General features: G+C 42.0%; 1 protein-coding gene across 3 annotated transcripts in view; it reads right to left on the bottom strand.

The window, feature by feature from the left end:
- The window catches only part of KDM4B (lysine demethylase 4B), a 90,986-nt gene that overhangs the window by 21,409 nt on the left and 48,568 nt on the right, over window positions 1-21,009 (bottom strand). The window contains exons 9-12 of one of the 3 annotated variants that reach the window (XM_037385131.1): window positions 11,162-11,358; window positions 10,647-10,679; window positions 6,402-6,571; window positions 293-804 (exon numbers count right to left, since the gene is read on the bottom strand). In XM_037385131.1, coding sequence (XP_037241028.1) covers window positions 293-804; window positions 6,402-6,571; window positions 10,647-10,679; window positions 11,162-11,358 — 912 coding nt within the window. The remainder of the gene's footprint in view (window positions 1-292; window positions 805-6,401; window positions 6,572-10,646; window positions 10,680-11,161; window positions 11,359-21,009) is intronic. The other 2 variants (XM_037385132.1, XM_037385133.1) reach the window with 2 other exon arrangements.

Raw genomic sequence — 21,009 nt, 5'->3', positions numbered from 1 at the left:
TTCACAAACATAACACAAGCAGCAGTGCTACAGCATCAGGACTGAAATCCAACTACATTCCACACTACGCAGGAGTGAGCGGAGAGGAAGGTAGTTAGGGCAGCACAGCATTTTTTTCCTCTCTGGTCTGCACCATTGTGTCTTGGAAACATCTACATGAAAGCTATGCTAATTGTGCCATGTGGTATGGCAATGCACATTTCCCCCTATCCCCACCATTTCTAATAGTTTGGTCCTCAACCTGTTGCTTAAAACTGGCATATCTTATAGTCAACTCCCCGGTCATGCATACCTGTAAATCACTGACCTCTGCAGCCATCTCTGTATTTTCTGCTTCCACGTTCTCCTCCTCCTTCATAGGGATTTCCATAGGGACCGTCTGCTCCCGCCAGCTTGGACTCTTCTGCGTGGCAAACTGCTCAAACGCCTGCTGGCAGGACATGTGCTCCTTGTCAAACACCACCTTTTTGGTCCGTGGAACCACATAAAGCATGGGAATGATCGGCCGAGGTTTAAAGTCATCCTCCTCCACGGGTGCCTCTGAGGGGTGGACAATATTCAGTGGAGCTGGGGGCAAGCTCTTTTCTGCTGCAGACGATGTGGGTACTGCTGGGGGCACCGGTGGTCGTGCTGCCGGTGCCTTGTCCTCTGCCAGCTGCTGCTGCAGTGCAGGCGGTGGTGGCAGCTGCTGCTGCTGTAGAGGAGGCTGAGGTGCTTGCAGCTGGTGTTGGTGTTGATGGAAAAGGTGTTTCTTCTTTCTCTCTCCTTTTACTTTTGGAGGACGGGCCTTTGCTTTGCAGTCACCTGTTTCAAGGCAATAGGCAACATTTAGCTTCATATGCCACGATTTCTGGGCATTTAACTTTTTTCTCCTTTCACCAAAAAGCTCTAATGCTGGGCTAACACACTACATTATGGTACTATTCTTCCTTTCCAACAGGCAGACTGAAAGCTCTAGACTTATTCAGCATTGACTTGGAGAAGCCCACCTTAGAAAGAAAAGACTTGTGTCATTTCTATGGACTATTTAATTCTTGACTGGAGCAGAAAGACTGCCAAAACGAATGTTGCCTGGAGGGAAAATTTCTAAACCCCTAAGAAACTGCACAGTGTGCCAAAAAACATGTAATGTATTGCATTAGCCCTGACTCTGTATTTCAAATTTTCTGCTTAAGCCGTCTCCAAGGTGGGGTGCACAAATACATCAGCTGGAGTGCAGGAAGAAAATATTTTTTTTACCACTAATGAATGAAGTAAGTCTTTAATAATGTTTATTTTATCTTTATCTGATCCTTTTTTTCAATCTCTATTTTTGTGTGTATTTTATAACGGACACAATATGTTAGCACAGCATTACATGTATAGATTTTATAAATAAATATACATGCATCAGGAGGTGCACTCAAAATTTTTTTGCTGATAAGGGGGCACAATCAAAAAAATTTGGAGACCACCGTTCTATACCACTAGTCTGCCCTAGCCTCTGGACCACCCCCATTTACTGTTCCCTCTATTTACAAGCATAGCTCTTATCTGACTATCACTGCGTGTCAATGCATTCAACAGCCCCAGGAAATGAAGAACCGAACAAAGATACCTGAATCATTATTACCAAAAGATTTCTACTGCAAGGTCTTTTAAAAAGATGCCTTTAAAGCATAAATCAAGTACAGCATTGAACTAAGCCTGTTATAGACACCATGCCAGTACTGAGACATCCTTTCCCAACACCGACTCCGTTTGTCCTTGTTTCTCCCAGCTTACTGTCATTCATCTTATCTGCATAGCATTGCAGGTCTCTTACATAGCTGCGACAACAAAACCACTTCTGGAACAGACACACGTCTTAATATTTTTACCCAAGGCAGTGATGACCCATAAAAGTCTTCCCCACCTATATTCCCAATACAACTCTGTTAAAGGATCTACACACTCCGATTTTACAGCAGTAATTGAAATTCCTGTTGGCCCCTGAGCGAGCGCCTCTAGGTTAGGACAGGAGATGCTTTCACATCTTGCCTTATTCCATCTAAAATGATGTATGTTCCCTTTGCTCAACTCTTCCCTCAATTCATGAATGAAGTTATCAGTTCACTCAAAGGAAACTAAATAATAGATGCTCCACGGACAGATGCCAGTGCTCAATTTATTTCATAAGAGATTGTTTTTCACCTGCAGATGCTATGACTAGATGACTGTGTTGCAAAAGGCCATTTTCCCCCTAACAGGATGGGGAGGAGGGCTGATGACAAGGAAAGACAGAGACCATTCACCCTAATAATGATGCTTCACCAATTCCAACTCTTCCATGAAGGACTAGACGAAAGCTGACCAGCCAAACACAGTAAACAGGAGATCAGATAAACCATCACACAATAACAAGGTATCTGCAGGAGGAAGGGTTTGAAAAGAAAAGGTAAATAATCCCACACTAAGATTAAGTGCTAAAATCCCTGCTGAAATCTTCTAGGGGATACCTCAACCTTGACATTTCCCAGAAGTCTGGTCTGATGTCTTTATTTACACAGACTTCTAAAAAATGGGAACAAGTCTAGCCCAATTTGCCCAAGTCCAGCCCAAATATTGCTGTACTTGCGTAGGCAGTCCAGCAGATAAACTGGTTTGTTCTATCACAGAGAAAGGAATATTGAATTTCCTTAGAGAAACAAACATATTGAATGAAAGGCAAATTGGATTTTTCCCCAGTTGCACAAAACCGGATCATATTTACTCTCTATACACTCAGAGAATTCTCTATCCAACAACAAAACAAATGCCACTCACCAGCTTTATTGACTTCTAAATGGGTAATTTGACAGCAGCTGGCAGGTAGAACTTTGTTTAAAACTTTCTGCATTAAGATGAACAAAATAGTTTGCAAGTGAATCTATAAAATCAGAAGCCAGGAAAAAGTGATGTAAAATTCAAAGTCCTTATCTGGCTGTTGTGAATACTTCTAGAAGGGAAAGGGATCTTTATGCATAAATCAACACACAAGTTAACAGAGGAATGCCTATCAGCCACCTCCTGCTGAAGCATGAAGGCACACGTAGTAGAGCTGGTACGCATGGAAAACAGTATTGTGACTTTTTTCATGGCGAGAAGACTTGCTTCTCTAATTTGAAATGCTATACGGAGTTCATGAAGTTGTAGGTGTACAATAACTTTGAGGGGAAGGGGTGTTGGTGGGGAAGTCCAAGTACTTACACAGGACTGTACATCGTAGGGTTTGGGCAAATGGATTATAAAAAGTTGCTACAAGAGCTAGAGCAGTACCTCCTGGTACTAGGCAAAGACAATTAGAAATGGACTTCAGCATCAGTAATTCAGCCACAACTTTGAATAATTTCTACTGTCAACAGCTCAAAAAGAAACTGTAAATTAGACTTATTTATCTAGCAGAAGCACAAGCACAGAGATAAGATGAAACTTAACACAGAAGAAAGCAGGAGAATTCTGCCAGTACGTCCCTCTAATACAGCACTGCACCTGCAGAAACATCTGTGTTGCATACAAGGTTTTTCCTTCAATCCACGTGGGAGACTGCTGCGGATAATCACAAAAACTATTCCACCACCCCGAAGTTACTCCTGAACACTGAGTTCACGTTTTCACTTAGAATAGAGTCCCTCCTTCTAGGAGGAGAATACTACCTAGAGCAATCCTACACGCCCAGTGTTTATAGTCCGTACATACCCATGCTAACAGAACATGCAAACATGATGATGATACAAAAGCAGAAATCAAAAGTAGGAAAACACCTTCTACTTGCTTCTAGGGGCTTGTGTCTGCTCAGAACTTCATACAGCACAAGCTACAAATACATAGATGGCCACAGTGACTGTCAGCAGATTTCTGAAAAGGCTCTATTTTTAATACATGATGCTAGGAAAGTCCAGAAAGTCTCCAGGACAAGCTCTCATGCTATGACATTGTTTCATGATAGCCCTTCCACCCCATTAAAATTCTCATTTCCTAATGACTTTACATCGCCAACTTAAGCAACACAAGTTGCTTACAAGTGGGGAGAGACCAGCCACTACTTGACATTTGGCCAATTCTTGAGATTTTGCCCGAAGTAAAACCCTCACGTAGCAAATGGCTATCTAAAAACCAGTTATGAACTGATTTGCTATTATATACAGATAACAGCAAAGAAGTTTTCGGTTCTGGTTTACCGGCATCTTGATCACAGTATTACTTCATGTAATTATGTACTTAGTTTACAATCACCAGCACTCAAGAGGATACGAGGGAATGCCTTTTAATGAAACACAGTGGAAAATAACACACAACTATTTTGCAGTTCAGCACCTCGCTGCTTTTTTTCACATTAAAAAAAAAAAAAAAAAAAAAAAGAGAATCCTGTAAGATATATGGTTTGTAGCCCATGTCTGCAGGACTCAACAAGCACAGTGTCGCAAATCATACCTGCAGACTCACAGGATGTATGTGTGCTGTTTAGCACATCCAGAGAGAAGCAAGGCTTAAAGACTCTCGTTTTTAATTTCAAGTCCCAAGACAACCTGCTAAGAATTCTAAATACATTAATAGCAACATAATAAATTATTAATATAAAGCTGAGTCATAAGAAACAAAAGAAAACACCTTAAGGTATCTGTGTCAAAAATCCTGAAAACCTCAAGTTATTAATACTCAGCTAGTCCAAATAACTAAAACGAAGCATAAGACCTACTTTGAAACTACCAATGATCACTTTGAAATCTCATTCGTCCTCCTTCTCGAGGTCATCTGTTCTGGTGTAAGTAGAAAATCAAGCCAAATTAAAAACAGAGGAATATAAAACGTGAAGGCAAGGGGGAGGGAAGCTCAATTGCAATGAACAGGGCCATCCAAACAGATGCTTTTTTTTTTTTCCCCCAAGATGAAACTGTAAGGCACTTGTGAGAGGTAATGCAGGCATTAGGATGTAGAAAACTAGCGAACTTATTGGTATTTAAGTGTCATATTGCATTACGAAACTCGTGTACTTGCTAACAGCCACACTAAGCACTAGACCGCTCAGAAACTGCAAAGCAAATAGTCTAATTCTAGTGACGTTTTCTGCAATGGTGCTGAAAATAAGTTTTTCCTTCCTGTGCTAACAGTTAAAGAGCTCGTAACATGTAGTCTAAGTGTATGATTTGGAACCTGTTCAGCTAGAACAGAGACTTTATTGTTCCTCTGCCATTCTAATGATCTCTGATCTGTCCTTGTCACTTATCTCTTGTCTCCAAAGGGATATCAGCATTTTCAGGCCATTTATTACAAGCATCAACTGTTAAACTTGTACAAGACCTAAGAGCGTACAATTTAACGCCCTGATGACACTCTCAAGCTTAGGGCAATAGAAATCAACTATCTGCACTGTGCTACTCCTGCTCTGTACAACGATCATTTTCAAACTCCTTATTTCCCATGAGAAGTGAAAACACACTGTCTAGCTAGGAGACTCTGGAACTGAACAAAGACCTCTATTCTCTTCCCAGAGCTTCCACAGATTTCCTTTAAGATCATTATCAAGGCTCTCCAAACAGTTTGCAGCGTCAGTTTCTGCCAAATGCTAAACAAATAACGGGTATATAGAATATATGAAAATGAATTCACTAGTGTTTATGAAATGCTCGAGAGTGCCTCTAAGGGAGAGTGCATCACAGACACATCAACTACTTAACCATGCACACAGGCGGAAAAAAAGAAGCTTACTCCCAGCAAGAATTGCATCCTTTCATACACAGCCAAGAAAAAAAAAAGCTATCACAAAAAGGGCCTCCAGCAAGTTGGCTGAGGTCAGGCCTTTGGACTAACCATATGCAGAAGAAATCATAAAGGACTGGGAGTTGTCATGGACTGGTTATTAACTTCAGCCATGCAAAGAAAGCTGAAACGCTTCCCTCCTACAGCTAGACTTGAAACGAAACCTGGAACCTGAACTCACGCAGCAGCTGTGGATCCCACACAACCTAAGGCTGACTTTATTCACAGCCTCTGCAAGAAATGGGGAGGGAGGGAGGGAAAGGGGAAAGATTAATTGCACAAGGGAGTGCACAAATCATTCCCTTTCACAGGAGGACACAAAACATATTTGTTTCTCTATGAAATATTTAAAAATATTCCTCCGCTAATATATATTCTTACAAACCTGTAATAGTTTGGGCAGAATATTCAAGCCCTGCCAAAAAAGATATTTGGACTGAATCCTTAAAGAGAGGAAAAAATCAATTGCTGCTGTAAATGATGGTGCATTTCAGTGACCCTAGATTTAATATTGGGAGAGACTCCACTGGTATTTCCATGGAAATAAACATCAGCAGACAAGTTATTTACAAATGTGTTTTAGAGAGATAGCTTGCCCCAGTATTTCACCGAAGTGATCTACCATCAGTGAGCAGGGCCCTCACCTTCTCCCTCAATCACTTTGCTTCTCTCCTCTTCCTCTAGATCTGTCCCTCTTTTCAGCTCCTCTTTTACTTTCACATCTTCCAAGGCAGTTTCAATAGCCATGACATCGCCAAGAGACTTCTGATCCTCTGTTTTATGTCTTCTGGGTTGACTTCTTTTTCGGTGAGACCTAGAAGTACAGAATTGTGATCTGACATAAAAGCACAGTCTTCAATATATAAAACGATCACTGACTTAAAAAGCTGAATACAAAACAAAAGGATCTTCTTTGGAGAGAAAACACAAGGTAGCTAACAATAGCTACAGGGCAAAAGAGATATCTGAAAGGAAACAGATGAACCTTGCTTAACACAACATTTAAGATCTGGACATTAATGGCTGCTACGAATGGATTTCTTGAAGAGCTTTTTCCCACCATTACTAACGTAAGCTCACGAGCTGCAGTTAAAATTATCTTAATTGTATTTTAAATTTATTTTGCTTGTATTTCAAAATATAGATGACAACTCGTTACACATCTTTCTTTCATCTTCTGCCTCCATTCCAACATTTCTTTTCATTCTATACGTGCTTCCCTTTGGCAAAGTGCTGGAAGCCTGCAAAGCATCATCTTCCAGCTCCGAAACATTACCCAGCACTGCCAGTTTCTAAAAGCACAGTCCAATGAATGCTTATAGCATAATCAATAGGCAGTCTATGATTTTTCAGTAGTATAATTCACCAGGTCCAAGGCCTGTGAAAAAGTCTAACTAAAAAAAGTGCACATTAATATGATCAGACTAATACCAAGAGGCCAATAGCAATTCCATTCTTTCTGAAGAGTCAACGCCACTAAGACAAAGAGATGGCAGTAGCCATAATGCAAAGACAAATGCAAATTCAGATGTCAGGATCAAGGCTCTTGGTTAGGAACCGTACTGGGAGCCAAGCACCCACACAGACACTCACTCACTCCCCACTGCTCAAGTGGGACAAGGAGGTAAAACAGGAAGAAGTAAGAGCCAGAAAACTTGTAGGTCAAGACAAAGACAGTTTAATAAGTGAAGGAAAGAGGAAAGAATAAAAAAGGGAAAGAAATAAGCAAAGGAAATCCACTCACCATCTCCCACAGGCAGACCAATGCCCAGCCAGTCTCCAAACCACAGCCACCTTGGAAGTCAACCCCTCCTTCTCTCTCTGTCCCAGTTTCTATTGCTCAGCATGACGCTTTATGGCATAGAACATCCCTGTGGCCACTTCGGGTCAGCTGTCCCAGCTGTGTCCCCTCCCAATCCCTTGCCCACCCCCAGCCTACTCACTGGGCAGGGGGAAGAGTGGGAAAAAAATAAAGCCTTGAGGCTGTGCAAGCACCTTTCAGCAACAGCCAAAACATCGGTGCCTTATCAGCACTGTTGTAGCCACAAATCCCAAACACAGCCCTGTGGGCTGCTAGGAGGAAAGTTAACTCCATCCCCGCCAGACCCAGTATGATTCTTTCTACAGGATCTATCAAACAGCTTGTTGAATGTTGGCTTTAAGTCTAACAAACTGTCTTTTTCAGAAGAGACCTGCAGCTTTTACACCATTTTTAGCATGCAGACACCTATTTGGGTTTTTCTGAAAGCAGCATCTTCCGTACGGCCTCGCATCTACCATCATGGAAAACGCAATCACACTGCCCAAAACCCCCGAAAAGCTGAAATTCAGCTTTCCATCCTCAGAGCCCAGAAACTCAGCTGCTATTAGATTTGGAGTACAATGAAGTTAAGAACCCTTAATCAGCTAACCAACAAAGGCAGCAGAAAAAAATTCAACCTGAGATGAAATGATTAATAGAAAAGAAAGTTGATCCATATGCACAGTGATTTATAATTACTAGACTCTAACCATATGGTAGCCCTCCAAGTATAGATGTTAACTTCACACCTGCAAGACATTCATTAGCAGGAACAGACAGCTGAACCCAGAAGGATCAACTTTTCACCCACATTCTAAGTACACATCACCTTCTCTGCAGGGGAAAAGCAAGGTGGGAGAAGAAGATAAATCTGTAAGACTTATCCATTGCAGCTGGAACTTTCCAGTGTTGTTGAAGAAAGCATCAGAGCAGAAGCAAGTGTTACAAGCTATTTTTAGTTAAGTGTGTGTTTTACTCCTGTGGTGTAGAAATGCCAGGCAAAAATTAAATCACAAAGCTTTATACTCACAGTAGATTTAAAAAAAAAGATCTTTTTGCAGTACTCTTCTCACTCTGAAGTTGAGGGGAAATTGAGAGAGGCGGAAGGCACATCATTTAAAGAAACTCTGCTTCCAAAACTACAAGCTGAAGGCTGTACATTTCCAGAAGGGAAGATGTTCTGTAGCTGACATAATTCGCATACCAGAAACAGGCTTTTTGTGGACTAGATTAAAACAGTCTCTCGCTGAAGCCATAAAGTAAACAAAGCTGAGTTTTTCAAGGTAACTAACTATGAATGACCTTAGAGAAGAAATAACATACCTCTCTGCAAAGTTTAAAAGCTGCATTTTCCAGGAGAGCTGGCAAAAAAGCCCCATTTGTACTCTTTGAAGAACAGACCACAAAGTGACTTAAATTAAGTAGATACAACTGTGAAGAGGTTTGGGCAGAGGTGAATCCCATTCTTCCAGTAAAGTCCATCCCACTAAGAAAAGTCAGTCTTCAAGTAAAACGATGTCTTTCCAAGACTTACACATAGGAGAAAGACTATTGCTAAGCAGTAATCAACAGTTTCAAAACTGCTTCAGGATAATGCTGAAATAATCTAGGAAACAATGAGCAGATAAGGAAAAAAAGTAACCCGGATCTTTTGCAATAGGCTCAGGTTAAGAGAGAGGCTCCTCTGCTAAGCAATAGGCTTGAAGAGGGGAAAATAATCCTTGGTGTTCATATAGTACCTCACACCATGCAAACATTACATATATTTAAGTAACCCTTAACAGCCATAGGCAGTAAATTTCCAGATGTAGCAGACTCCAGGGGCCCACTGGAGTCCTGTCACTGCCCACAAAGCCTAAGTGGCAACTTCTGACTGAGACTACGCTGCTTTTCCTGAAGCTTGCTGCAGAATGAATGGCTGAAAATATTTTAGAAATATAATTTCTGGAGTGGAGCAACATCACAGAGATTGGTTTTCTGCCAAATACTGTATATGTTATGTCTTTTGGGGCTTGGACTTAGTGGGCAACACACTTTCCCATTTCAATCTTTGTAAAATAAGGGACCAAACATTTCACGTAGAAAAGGCAAGACACCGGACCGCCAGTCCAAAGGAACAGGGGGTGACTGAAATCTCCTGGAAGACCATAAACACCAGTGCTAGAGGAAGAGAGACACCCTTACTAGTGTATTACCTTTTCCTTTGCTAGAATGCCTAAATACATCAGCAATCATCAAATTATCAGGTCAACGGTTTTTAAACTTACTCCAAGTCCCTATCAAAGATGGTCCCAGAAACTTAAAAGTCTTTCTAAAGTTGTTTTTTTTCCCTGTATTTCAATGAAGCGATACTGGAACTGAAATTACAAGCAGAATACTGCATCTGGATGAAGCGGTACAATTTCCAGAGACTGCCAACACTCATACCAGACTTTCAACAACTACTAGATGAGAGCAGAAAGAAGTAAGCTCGTGTGCTGTACTGCGGGCACTCTGGGTAACAGGCGGAGCAGGAATGAGAATGACGTAAAAAAGGGTAAGCGAGCATATGGAAGGGCACACACCTCACATCTGAGTACACTAAAGTCCTATGACGATTCAGTTTCCTAGAATGTAGAGTCTCATTCTTCAAGCAAGCTTGATGAGGAAGGGAAGGTTCTCCCATCAGCAGCCCCTGTCTAAAACACTCCAGTGTTTCAGAATCCCAGTTCCAAATCCCTCTTTCTGAGACAGCGGCAGCTTTTTATTAACTACCTGCTTTGGTGACCAGTTAGCTTTATCCACAACCAGTTAATCGTTACATGTCCTTACTAATTCAATAGATTAACTGCCGACTCAAGAATGGAAAACCAAAACAGGCACAAGATAGCTGAGGTTCCCCAATGAAGCAAGAGGAGAATTCAGAAAACTACACAAAACCAAGATGACATGAGAAACCTCGATGCCCAAAGATTTCCTGTGCCATTTCAAGGAAGCAGACATGAAAAAACTAACTGGAAAAGGAAAACACTTTCAGAGTTACTATTTTAAGAAACTTGACAGGAAAAAAAAAAAGGAGTCATTTAAGTTGATGATGGAAGTCACATACCGGTGTTTGTTGTCCTCTTCCTCATCTCCTATCCTATAAGGCAAGATTCCAACAGTAAAAGGTTAGCATGCCAGATTTTCAATTCAAGCATGCTGTAACACACAAACCCCACAAACTTGTAGAAAATTAATACAGAGATCAAAGGAAGCATAGAAAGGCATGCATAAAATCCCTTTTGTAATTGATGGGGGTTTTTCTCCTCCTGCTTTCTGATAAGTGAAGCTATAAATGTTTACTATAGATTTTTTGTCTTCGAGGATAAGAGATGAGATGTGAGGGGGCACACAGCGTCCTACTTCCAGAAAACATGTGCTTCTGTAACATTTCAAGTTAACTGGACAATGAGGGAGCACACTACCTAAGAAAAATTACAAGAGGAATTGTAACAAAACAAAACAGAAACAACAACAAAAAAGTTTGAACTACCCCAAACTAAGAATTACAGCACTTAAAATCTTAGCAATTAAAATCAAACACAGTGCTCGGACACAGCATTTTTCCTTTTTTCTCCTTACCTGCGAAGCAATTTAGTCTTCAGCTCTGCCTTTGTCTCGTTCCAGGCATCTAGTTCTGGGCTAGTCAGAGCTGTGGGTTTCATATGGTCCAGGACAGCAATGTCTTTTCCTTGTTTCCATAAATCATAACGTTCCGGTTGTAGAACCCTCACAAAGACATCCATGGAAATCTTCACCATGTCTTTGCGGCAGGTACACTGCAAGAGATACCCAGACACCAACACCACGTCAGAGCAGAGGAACGCCTTCTTTCCTCGTCAGCTGAGTCTGCCTTTCTCCAGAGGCAAACCAATGCTCCACCATTTGCAAGGTGGGTTACTAGAGGGGGTCAAGGCTAGGAACGGCACTGATGTATACGTGGCTGTTTCAGCTTAAGGGAAAGCGCTGCCTCTGCCTGCCCTTGGCAAAACCAGAGACAGCACAAACTGCCATGCTCTCCAAGACTCTTCTCCCTCTAAGCCTGCCAACAAAGCTAGAACTTTCTGGTGACTGGTACCCAGTATACCACTCATCTGCTGTCTTACAATCATCGGACAGCAGTAACTTTGGCTGATGTAGACCAGGTCTGAGTCTGACCTCAAACCTACTTTCCCTCCATTAGCTGGTCTCTTGCAGAGTTTCTCAGGCTAAAAAGAGATTATTAGTATCACTTCATAACTGAAGAAAGCCTTATAGGAATAAAAGACTAACCTAGTGAACAAGGCAGTTGAACTTCATAATTACACATGACACCGCACATAAATCCTTCACAAGACTGTAGAAAAATAAAAAAGGCTACAACAATACATTCTGCATCTAAACCACCTATGCCTAAGTCAAAGAAAATGTGCATTATTCATTTCAACTAACATACACTCATTAAAATTAACTCCTGGAATTACACCCTTGCCATTGTACAAGCCTACACAAAGAGTACTTACAGGCATTTTTGCTTGGATGTCCGTTTGCTCTGATGAAGCACAGAATTAACAGACTGAGTCTAGCAACACGATCTGCATGCAGGACGGACACCAGACTGAACGGTCTATTCTTTATAAACTTTTAACTCAAAAGAAGGTGCTGGACTGAAAAGGACACCCCAACACCCACTGGCCTCATGGGGGCTGCAACTACGGCTCTGCTGCTGTGTGTGAAACGTTGAGTCCCCTTTCAGTTCTGCTCTAAGGTGCAAAGCTTTCCTCAGTATGCACTAAATTGCTTTTCAAGGTGAGGATGAGGGAATTATAGCCACTTTGCAGGAATCTTTTTTTCCACCCCTCCTCCATACCTTTTCAAAACTATTCTATCATTCTCTTAGCAGAAATGCATGAAATTCAGCTTGCTGCTCCCCTTTCTTCTTTAATTTTTTTACTACCATTATAAAAAAATTTATAGCAATAGTTAAGAAGCCACTGAGAGAGACAGAAGAGATTCTCTCTGCACAGTTCTCTGCTATGCCACTTCCCTCCCAACTCCTACTTTCCATTTTGCAAAGACCGCTGGCTACCTTCTGCTGCTCTGACTGGGAGAGCTCTAATGACCCAAGTGTGCTGAGTGGGAAGGAGCATTCATTTACAGACAGGCACTTTCAGGAAAACCCAATTCATTTAATGAAAAGTAACACGGGACAGAAAGGATGGAAATGCAATTTGGCCAAAGGACGGCAGGACACAGATGGTAGCCATGCTCCGCACTCCTGGCCAGGCAGAAGCCTCTCACCAGCACCACCATCAATGCTGGCTCAAGGGATTTGCATTGAGCAGATTTTCAATCACTTTCCCTTAAGAAATTTTAAAAGCACCTGTGCACCGCTACAAAGAGGAATACAGGAGAGCACCTCACAGCACACATCATCAATGAGCTATGGAGATTGACCTCCTCTGCCTTTACAAAGCATGAAAAAATGGCTTAAAAGGGGAAGAGCCCGTTTTCTGATCCTAACCTGGAACCAACATGCTGCAGCACACCTATGTCAACTCCTTCAAATCAAGCACAGCAAATCCCAAGTCAGATGGGCCTAAAGGTCTGCAGTACGGTCTCCAACCACCACCAGCTTAAGAGTCCCACGAAAACGTAAAGTACACACAGATTATCAAGAAACCACATACTGAGCTATCTGGATGCTGTTCAGAGAAATGACACTGTGGGCTGCAATCTCCAGCATACCACAAAACTAGAAGCCTGCGTACCGCCAACTTCCTTTCTTTACACAAATCTAACATGATGCATGTTTATATTCCAATTTTAATTTCATTTTATTGCTTTCACACTAGCAAGCATGAATAATTTACAAAGCCTCTTTCCTTTGGGGCTTCTTCTGGACCATACAGTTATATTTCCTCAGCTGCTGCAGTTGTATCACACTCACGTTCCCATAATGGCCAGGGTATTTTGCCATTCCCTCCCCTCAGATCCAGCAGCAAGATCCTGCTTAATACAGCAGATGCTTCCAATACAACTGCAAAAGGGAATGTGTGAGGGGTGGGAGAAGGAGGAGAAGGGGGGAGATCAGAGGGGGAGACTGTGGGTGGAGAAGGGCAAAAAATTTCCTTTGCAATTAATTACCTGCTTTATTCCATTACGGCAGGACAAAAACAGCAAGCTTGTGCTTCCCTGTCAATGATACCCAATTCCATGTGTTGCCTCCCCTTCCATGTACACAGAGTTGCTTTTCTTTCAAAATATTTAACTGCAGTCATGAACACGTGTATTTCCTAAGACACATTAAGCCTACACCCTCCACCTTTGTCTCTCCCAGCTTCTGCAGAACACATCCTTCTGTGTTCCCTTTCCCCCCCTCAAATTATAACACTTCAATCTTCCACTATTGTTAAACTTTATAGAAACAAAGAAAAAAAGAATTAACAAATCTACATTTCGCCACCACCACTAAGAAGAAATACAGAAGCTCTTCCTTTATGTGAGCCAAAACTGCACCACAGAGCCCCGACTCAGGTATTCACAGAACTCCTACGTACCTGTAGACCTGTGAAAAATTTAAGAGCGCTATGGTTGCCCAAAGCACAGGCCATGACTAAATGGCAACATGAAGGATACGTCTGTCATGTCAAAATGACAGGTGAGAAATTTAAGGAACTCGGAGATCTAATCAAGTATCTTCCCGTCCCTCCTCTGTCATTCTCCATTTGGTAGCCAGACCACCACGCCAAACTGCTCGGGAACAGCAAGGCTGTCAGAGCAACAGGTCAAACAACAGAATAAACCACAGAATATTAATAATGAGGATCTCCAAGGACTGACTGCAAGTCCTGAAAATGGGGGTAGAAAAAAGCAAAATAAAACTCTTAACAATTCTAGGGTTAGCTTTTTGCCTTCAGTTACACAGAGGATCTGAGACCCAAAACAGCAACAAGACAAGAGGAGCTTCCACTTTCGCTAAATCTGCAGGAACGGAATTTGTTCCACCCTCCGAGGCTCTCCTTAGCCTCACCCCTCGTTCCTCGTAAGCTAATGACCGTTAACCGTACAGAGCAAGAACACGCAAAGGCAACTTGCAATCTCAGCACATACAAAAACACTGCAAGGAAATGCACAGTGAAGCTCTTCTCAAATACAGAAAGCCAACATTCTTCCTCTACTTATTATTTTGTTATCTGCTACTAAAACTTGGAGGCTGCGGTAAAATATCTGACCGCATCAGGAACCCTGTCTCATCAATTATAACTCAAAGACTGATAGAGGGGGAATTTATGGCTACTGAACGTGTAACAGTTATTTGCAATTTCATTTAAAAAATAAAAACACTAATAAGTCTATATAAAATAACAGTCAAATAAAAAGACTGTCTCCTTGAAGTAATAAAATCAAATGATATATGGAAAAACACAGCCTCATTCAACCTCAACCTTCAGCACAGCTTTTGTGTAAGCTATTCACACTAGGCTGAGCCCCATCTGTTTCACAACATATAAAAAGTTAATGTAAAATAACTCTTTATGCAGAAATAGTCACAAGAACGATATATTTAAATTGGCACCACTGGTTCCCATGGAAAAACCCCTCACATTTAGAGGAAATCAGGGCCCACCGCACAGTTGCTTAAGACTCAGGCAGTCTTAAGCCATTTTGCCATAATGGAAATTTAAATATAAGAAAACTCAACAAACTCAAAGTTGAAGTTCCTTCAGCTATTATGCCACCATTAAATGCCAGACCAAAATCTTTGCTTAAAGCTCTTCTGTCTGCTTTTTCCTAACAATGAAGCCTAAAGGCAAGTTACTGGGAAAGCAAGACGGTTACATTCAAAAGGCAGCCAAGAAATTCTTGTTGTGTATTACAGGACCACATACTGCTAACGGAGGCACCGCTCCGAAGCTGCTCTCCATAAATTTCTAGGACAAGGTATAGAGTTTCAGCCTTCGGGAGAAACACAAAGTCCTCCCAGAATAATACTCTTAAACAGCTATCCAATTTGTTATCATATTATAGACGTGTTACTTGAAAACTAGTTAATACTCATCCAATGTAATAAAAAAAAAAAATAAAGCAGCCTGGCCTCTGGTTTAATTTTCCTTCTACTCAGTCCCCGTACAGCAGTGCTCTCCCAGACAGCCAAGGCTTGCAAAGTGACAAAGGCAGACAAATGGCAAGGATGTGCCTCAAAGATGAGTGGCGGATATTCTGCAAGTTAATGAGGAGTTAAACTTTGAGAAGGAGGAAAAAAAAAAACCCTAAAATGCATAGTTCGCGTGTTTAATGCTTGGTAGTTGAAAGCTTGTGGGAAAGAAGATGAGTCTTGACCCCCTGTTCCGAGCATAATTACCAGCATCGCCGTAAGTCTCAACAACAAACCAGTTCATTAGGAAACCCACTGGAAATCTTCCACAGAGTTTCATAAACAAAACAATTAGGCAAAGATTTCCAAGGACTCCCCCTGGTCCCTGGCTGCAGGGCACACTTGTGTGCTTCCTTAACTTGCTTCCGTAATATTCCATGCGGATTTTTGTGCATAGAAGAGTTGGGTAAATAGCAAGTGGCATTAGGCAGGGAGTCAGATTTACCCCACGCCACGGCATTTGTAATAAGAGGATTCTGGTTTATGACAGAATATAAAATGCTATGTGACCTGCTTCATTTTAGGCATATAAAATAATAACCCATTCCAACTGCATTAGGCTTCTGCTGATACGTCACATGGAAAGTTTTGGGGGTTTTGGGGGGGGGGGGGGTTCAGTTTTTTGGCAAAACTATTTTACAGCCTCTGCCAGAATTCTTTTTTATCTTTTACTACTCTGTAGACTACCTTGTAAGGATGCCAGCCACTCCTGAATCTCTCTCACATATACACAATCCTCCTTCCTGCAAGACAAACACAACCACAGCGGAGGGGCAGGGTGGGAGGTTGACCTCGGTGGGCCCCGAGTTGCAGGTCTCGGCTAAGGCTGAAAGAACGCAGGAGGAAATTCAGTGGTACTGCAAGAAGGGGATTCAATGAAGTACCAGTTCCTTTCTGTTTTGACAGACTCATTCCAGTAGAAGGGATAAACAAAATAAGACTTTTATCCAGTCATTATGATGCGGTCTATAGTGAAGATCACTCTGAGGTTATCTCAAGCTATTATTTCTTCCGCATCCTAAGACTTGCAGTTGGTGAAAGAAGCCTACCACCAACCACTGTGGCTGGCAGAAAGCACGTCGTTTCAGCAGGTCAGCACCCCGCGTTCATGCGTTAAGCAAGCAGCAAGCACGAACTGACATGGCTTGGTGAAGATCTACAGCTCTGAAGTGACAGACACGCCAGACAATTCTTGCTAAGTGACTAAAGTTATCCTTTTATCCTCCTGTTTGATCATCTGCTTTTTATTCGTCTCTTTTCAAAAGAAAGCCAAATGCTGTGCTCTATTACATGCCTGTAAACCTGTAACAGATGAAGTAGTAAAATCCACTATTTTGTATCCCATGTATGACAACCATGATCTATAGACAGTTTGTAGAAGAAGCATGAATAATTATGTTGGGGGGAACATGAAGTGTCAGTATCTAAAGTGACAACTCAAGATCTGCTTCTAGCACGCTATCAAACTCTTCCCCAAGGTAATAACGAGTATTCCTCAGTAACATTTTCCAAAAGATACAAAGCTGAAACCAGCAGCCCTGGCTTACCTGGGAGGTCCCAGCAGATGGGGGTTGGCCAACGTTGATGCCCACCTACAAGGAGGGCCAGAAGGAGGATCTGGGGACGTACAGGCTGCCAGCCTGACCCCGGTGCCAGAGGTCAGGAGCTGATCACCCCAAGTGCCATCACACGGCACACACAGGACAGCCAGGGGATCAGGCCCAGCCAGCACGGGGTTACAAAAGGCAGGTCCTGCTTGACTAACCTCATTTTCAGTGACAAGCTTAGCGGCTGAGGGAAAGGCTGCAGATGGCGTCTACCTTGACACCGTTTCCCACAGCATTCCCCTGCAGAAACAGGCTGCTCATGGCCAGAACACGGTAAAACACCGCTGGATGGCTGAGCCCGAGGAGCGGTGGTGAGGGGAGTCGCACCCCACTGGCAGCCGGTCACACGTGGTGATCCCCAGGGCTTGGCGGTGGGGCCAGCCCTGTTTAATAACTTTATCAATGACCCAGACAGAGGGATCGAGTGTCCCTCAGTCAGTTTGCAGATGACACCAAGCTGGGTGGGAATGCTGATGTGCTGGAGGGCAGGAAGGGCCCCGCCACGTGTCACCTCTGAAGCAATTCCAATGGAGCAACACCAGCCACGTAGGAAGGCACAATGCTAAGGCAGCTTTTAAGAGGGATTGTTGATGGCCTTGCCATACTAGCATCCCCAAAGCCAGATGACCCTTAAGCCTCTGCTCTGACACATAAATGATGTGGGCTGGTACTTTATGAGGGTCTCCCGTGTGACAGAGGAGCTGAACGAATAAGCTGCAGGGAGCACATTCCTCACATTGCTATTTACTACAGCCGCAAAGCGCACCACAACATAAATCACAGGGTTAGTGAGGCAGAGAGAGAACAGGAGACTGTGTCAACCCAGCAACATCAAGACTGCATGGGTTCAGGGCAGCTTTCCATCCCAGAGATCCAGCAGTTTCCATCACTCACTCCTGGGGAGTCATTACTAAGCAGCGTTCAAAACATCAAGAACAGTATGCTTTACTTCTTTTTACTTTTTTAAATTTTTATGATTTCTAAATTTTTTCATTACTGCAAGGCGTAAGTTAGGCTGAGTCACATCAATAGGCCTGGTCTAACACACACCAGACCCTCCCCAGTCCCGTGCCCTAAGGGTACCGCCAAACACTGAGCAGAAGGACAGGCTGCCTGCATCATCACTGCCCCCAGCTGCCTGCCCCAAGGTGCATATGTCCCATCTACTGTCAATCAAAGCCTGAACTGTTTATAATTACATTCTGGATCTAAAACTAGTCTTTCAGATGCTCCTTCTCCAGGGCAGGACATCCCGAAGGGACAAGGCATATACCTGCTCAGCACCCACCCATCTGCACGGACCTCAGTTGTCGGGTCCAGCAGCAGCTGGGCATCCCAGGGACTGAAACCCCGGAAACCTCCAGGATGTATTTTTTTCTGCTGACAGAACAGCAAGTGTTCTTCCTGCATTAACAAAAATGATGACAAGCAACCTTCCAGTAAGTACTTCAGAAGATGATCTTGGAAGAAAGCCGGTAAAATGAAGCTCCAAGACCATTTCAGAAAAAAAACTGTCTCCTTTCCATCTTAGCATGAAAAACACTGTAAAAATTCCTTTTTATTGCACAAAATCAGTGTTTTGTCAAGAGTAAGGTATTAGGGATGTTTACAAGTAATAAAATATGTACAAAGTTAAAGGCGGAAGAGATTTTGTACAAGAGTAATTCTGAATCTGACAAAAAACTATGGAAATGCCATTCCATAATAGATTTTTAAATGTATTCTAAGCTTAAAAGGTCTAGAGTCAGTTAAGGCACACATACAAAGTAATGCAAAAATACAATTCTTCTTCCCCTTTTTTTTTAGTATTACTAAACAGTTTCTGCAAAATCCTTATGAATTTTGTTATCTTCGAAAATAAGGACATCTTTAAATGTCCTTGTTTGAAGCAAGCTTCAACTTCACAAGGAAAATTGTATGCCAGACAACTGTAAATCACCAATACTCCAAATATAAATTTGAAATCTGTTATTCCAATATTACACAAAAAAAACCCCAAACATGTGAGGAAAGGGTTCAGAAGAAATAAGCTAAGTCTGAGATCCAAAAGGCACCTCTCTCAAAGATGCCTTTATCTATCAGTAAAATCCAAGGATAAGAGTCTTACTTGCCTTCCCCCGCTCCCCAGAGGAATGACTGAGCAGCAGAGCGGGACTAACTGCGCAGAGTGAAGGGCTGTGTGGGAACACGGCACAGGATGAGATGAAGGCTACTTATTTCAGAACGTAAAACGTAGGATTCGGGAAGGAAGGGCAACTTGACCCCATTTTATATTGAGATAGATAATTCCAGCACTATCTCTGGAGTAAACAGGAGATAAAATTAAGGTATGAAAATGTCAACTGATAGTAACACAGGCATTATCACCCAGGAGTGTCTGCTATTAGCGTAAGCGAAAGTTTAATTTAATGTTCCCCTCCCATCCACTTATTACCAGTCTGGTTTGCAAAAGAAATGGAAAAGCCTACTCATGAGGTACACTTCAATTTCTTACAAAAGCGTACGCTCTCAAAGCGCCTTTTGAAAACCAGGAGATTTACAGGCCACCTCGACTTCAGGAAGGACACTTCAGTAAAACACTTGGGTTTAAAAGGGTTGGGTTTATATTTACATTTTATAAATTAAATTTAACAAATAAAAATAATTATATCAGTTGTAATTATTATAATCAGTATTATTGAATATATGTTATACAAAATAATACAATGTATATTATATAATAAATATACAACAATGTATAAAACCATATTATGTATATTTTTATATATATATAAAAAATACACAGCTATTAAGGCCCTCTGTCTGTTGATGGCTGCATCCCAGAGTTTTCAGAAACGACACAAATCAAACCAGTAATGCAGAAAGGAACTGCAGGCTCATGTAGCAAAACAAAAAGAAAAAAGAAACCCAAATGGTAAGAAATTAAAATTAACTTCCACTGCCTTTTGTTCACCAAGATGCTTTCAACAATGGAACAGAAAAAAGAAAACAAAACAAAAACAAAACCCACACATGACAAAGTTCACAGAAGACAAATGACTGAAGAACTCCAACTACAGAGTACAAAGGAAAATACTTCTTCCTAATTTTCTAGGCTCTGCCTATGCAGGTAAACATGAACTATAGTATATAAAAATAAAACTATCCCTACTCAACTGTATTATTTAATCAGTACTATTAAGGTCTGAAGCAGGGTATTCGGTTCAAAGCTCACTCCTGAAATATCGTGCCAATACCTCCAACACTGTGAAAACCCCTTTAATGCAAACTCGCTCCTTCTGGATCTCTTTTTACTATGCACCCTGTGACACACTGATACTCATGTTAGTCAAACAGGACTGTACCTTGAAGAGAGCTTTCCCTGCCAGAGTCTGATCTGCGAAGAGTGCTGAAATGAATTCCCATCACGTCTTTGGGAAGACGTAGTGACAGCACACCAGAACTATCTACAGGAGTCCCAAGATTAACTGAAGGTCCCTCTCCACCCCTAGACAGGTAACTGACAGATGTGCTGTTCAACCACAGCTTTTCCACACACATCAGGTGGAGCAGGCAAGCTGTGGTTGGCCTCAAAGTCACCTTGACTGGAAAGTCAGTCAGCTGCAACACAAGGATCCTTGAGGACAGAGACATTTACATTGCCAGTAAATGGGAGAACAGCTAAAGAGCTGTTAATTCTTACACTT

This window comes from Falco rusticolus, chromosome 4 (assembly GCF_015220075.1).
Source record: "Falco rusticolus isolate bFalRus1 chromosome 4, bFalRus1.pri, whole genome shotgun sequence".
Lineage (NCBI taxonomy): Eukaryota > Metazoa > Chordata > Aves > Falconiformes > Falconidae > Falco > Falco rusticolus.
This window is presented reverse-complemented; position numbering and strand designations above follow the sequence as displayed.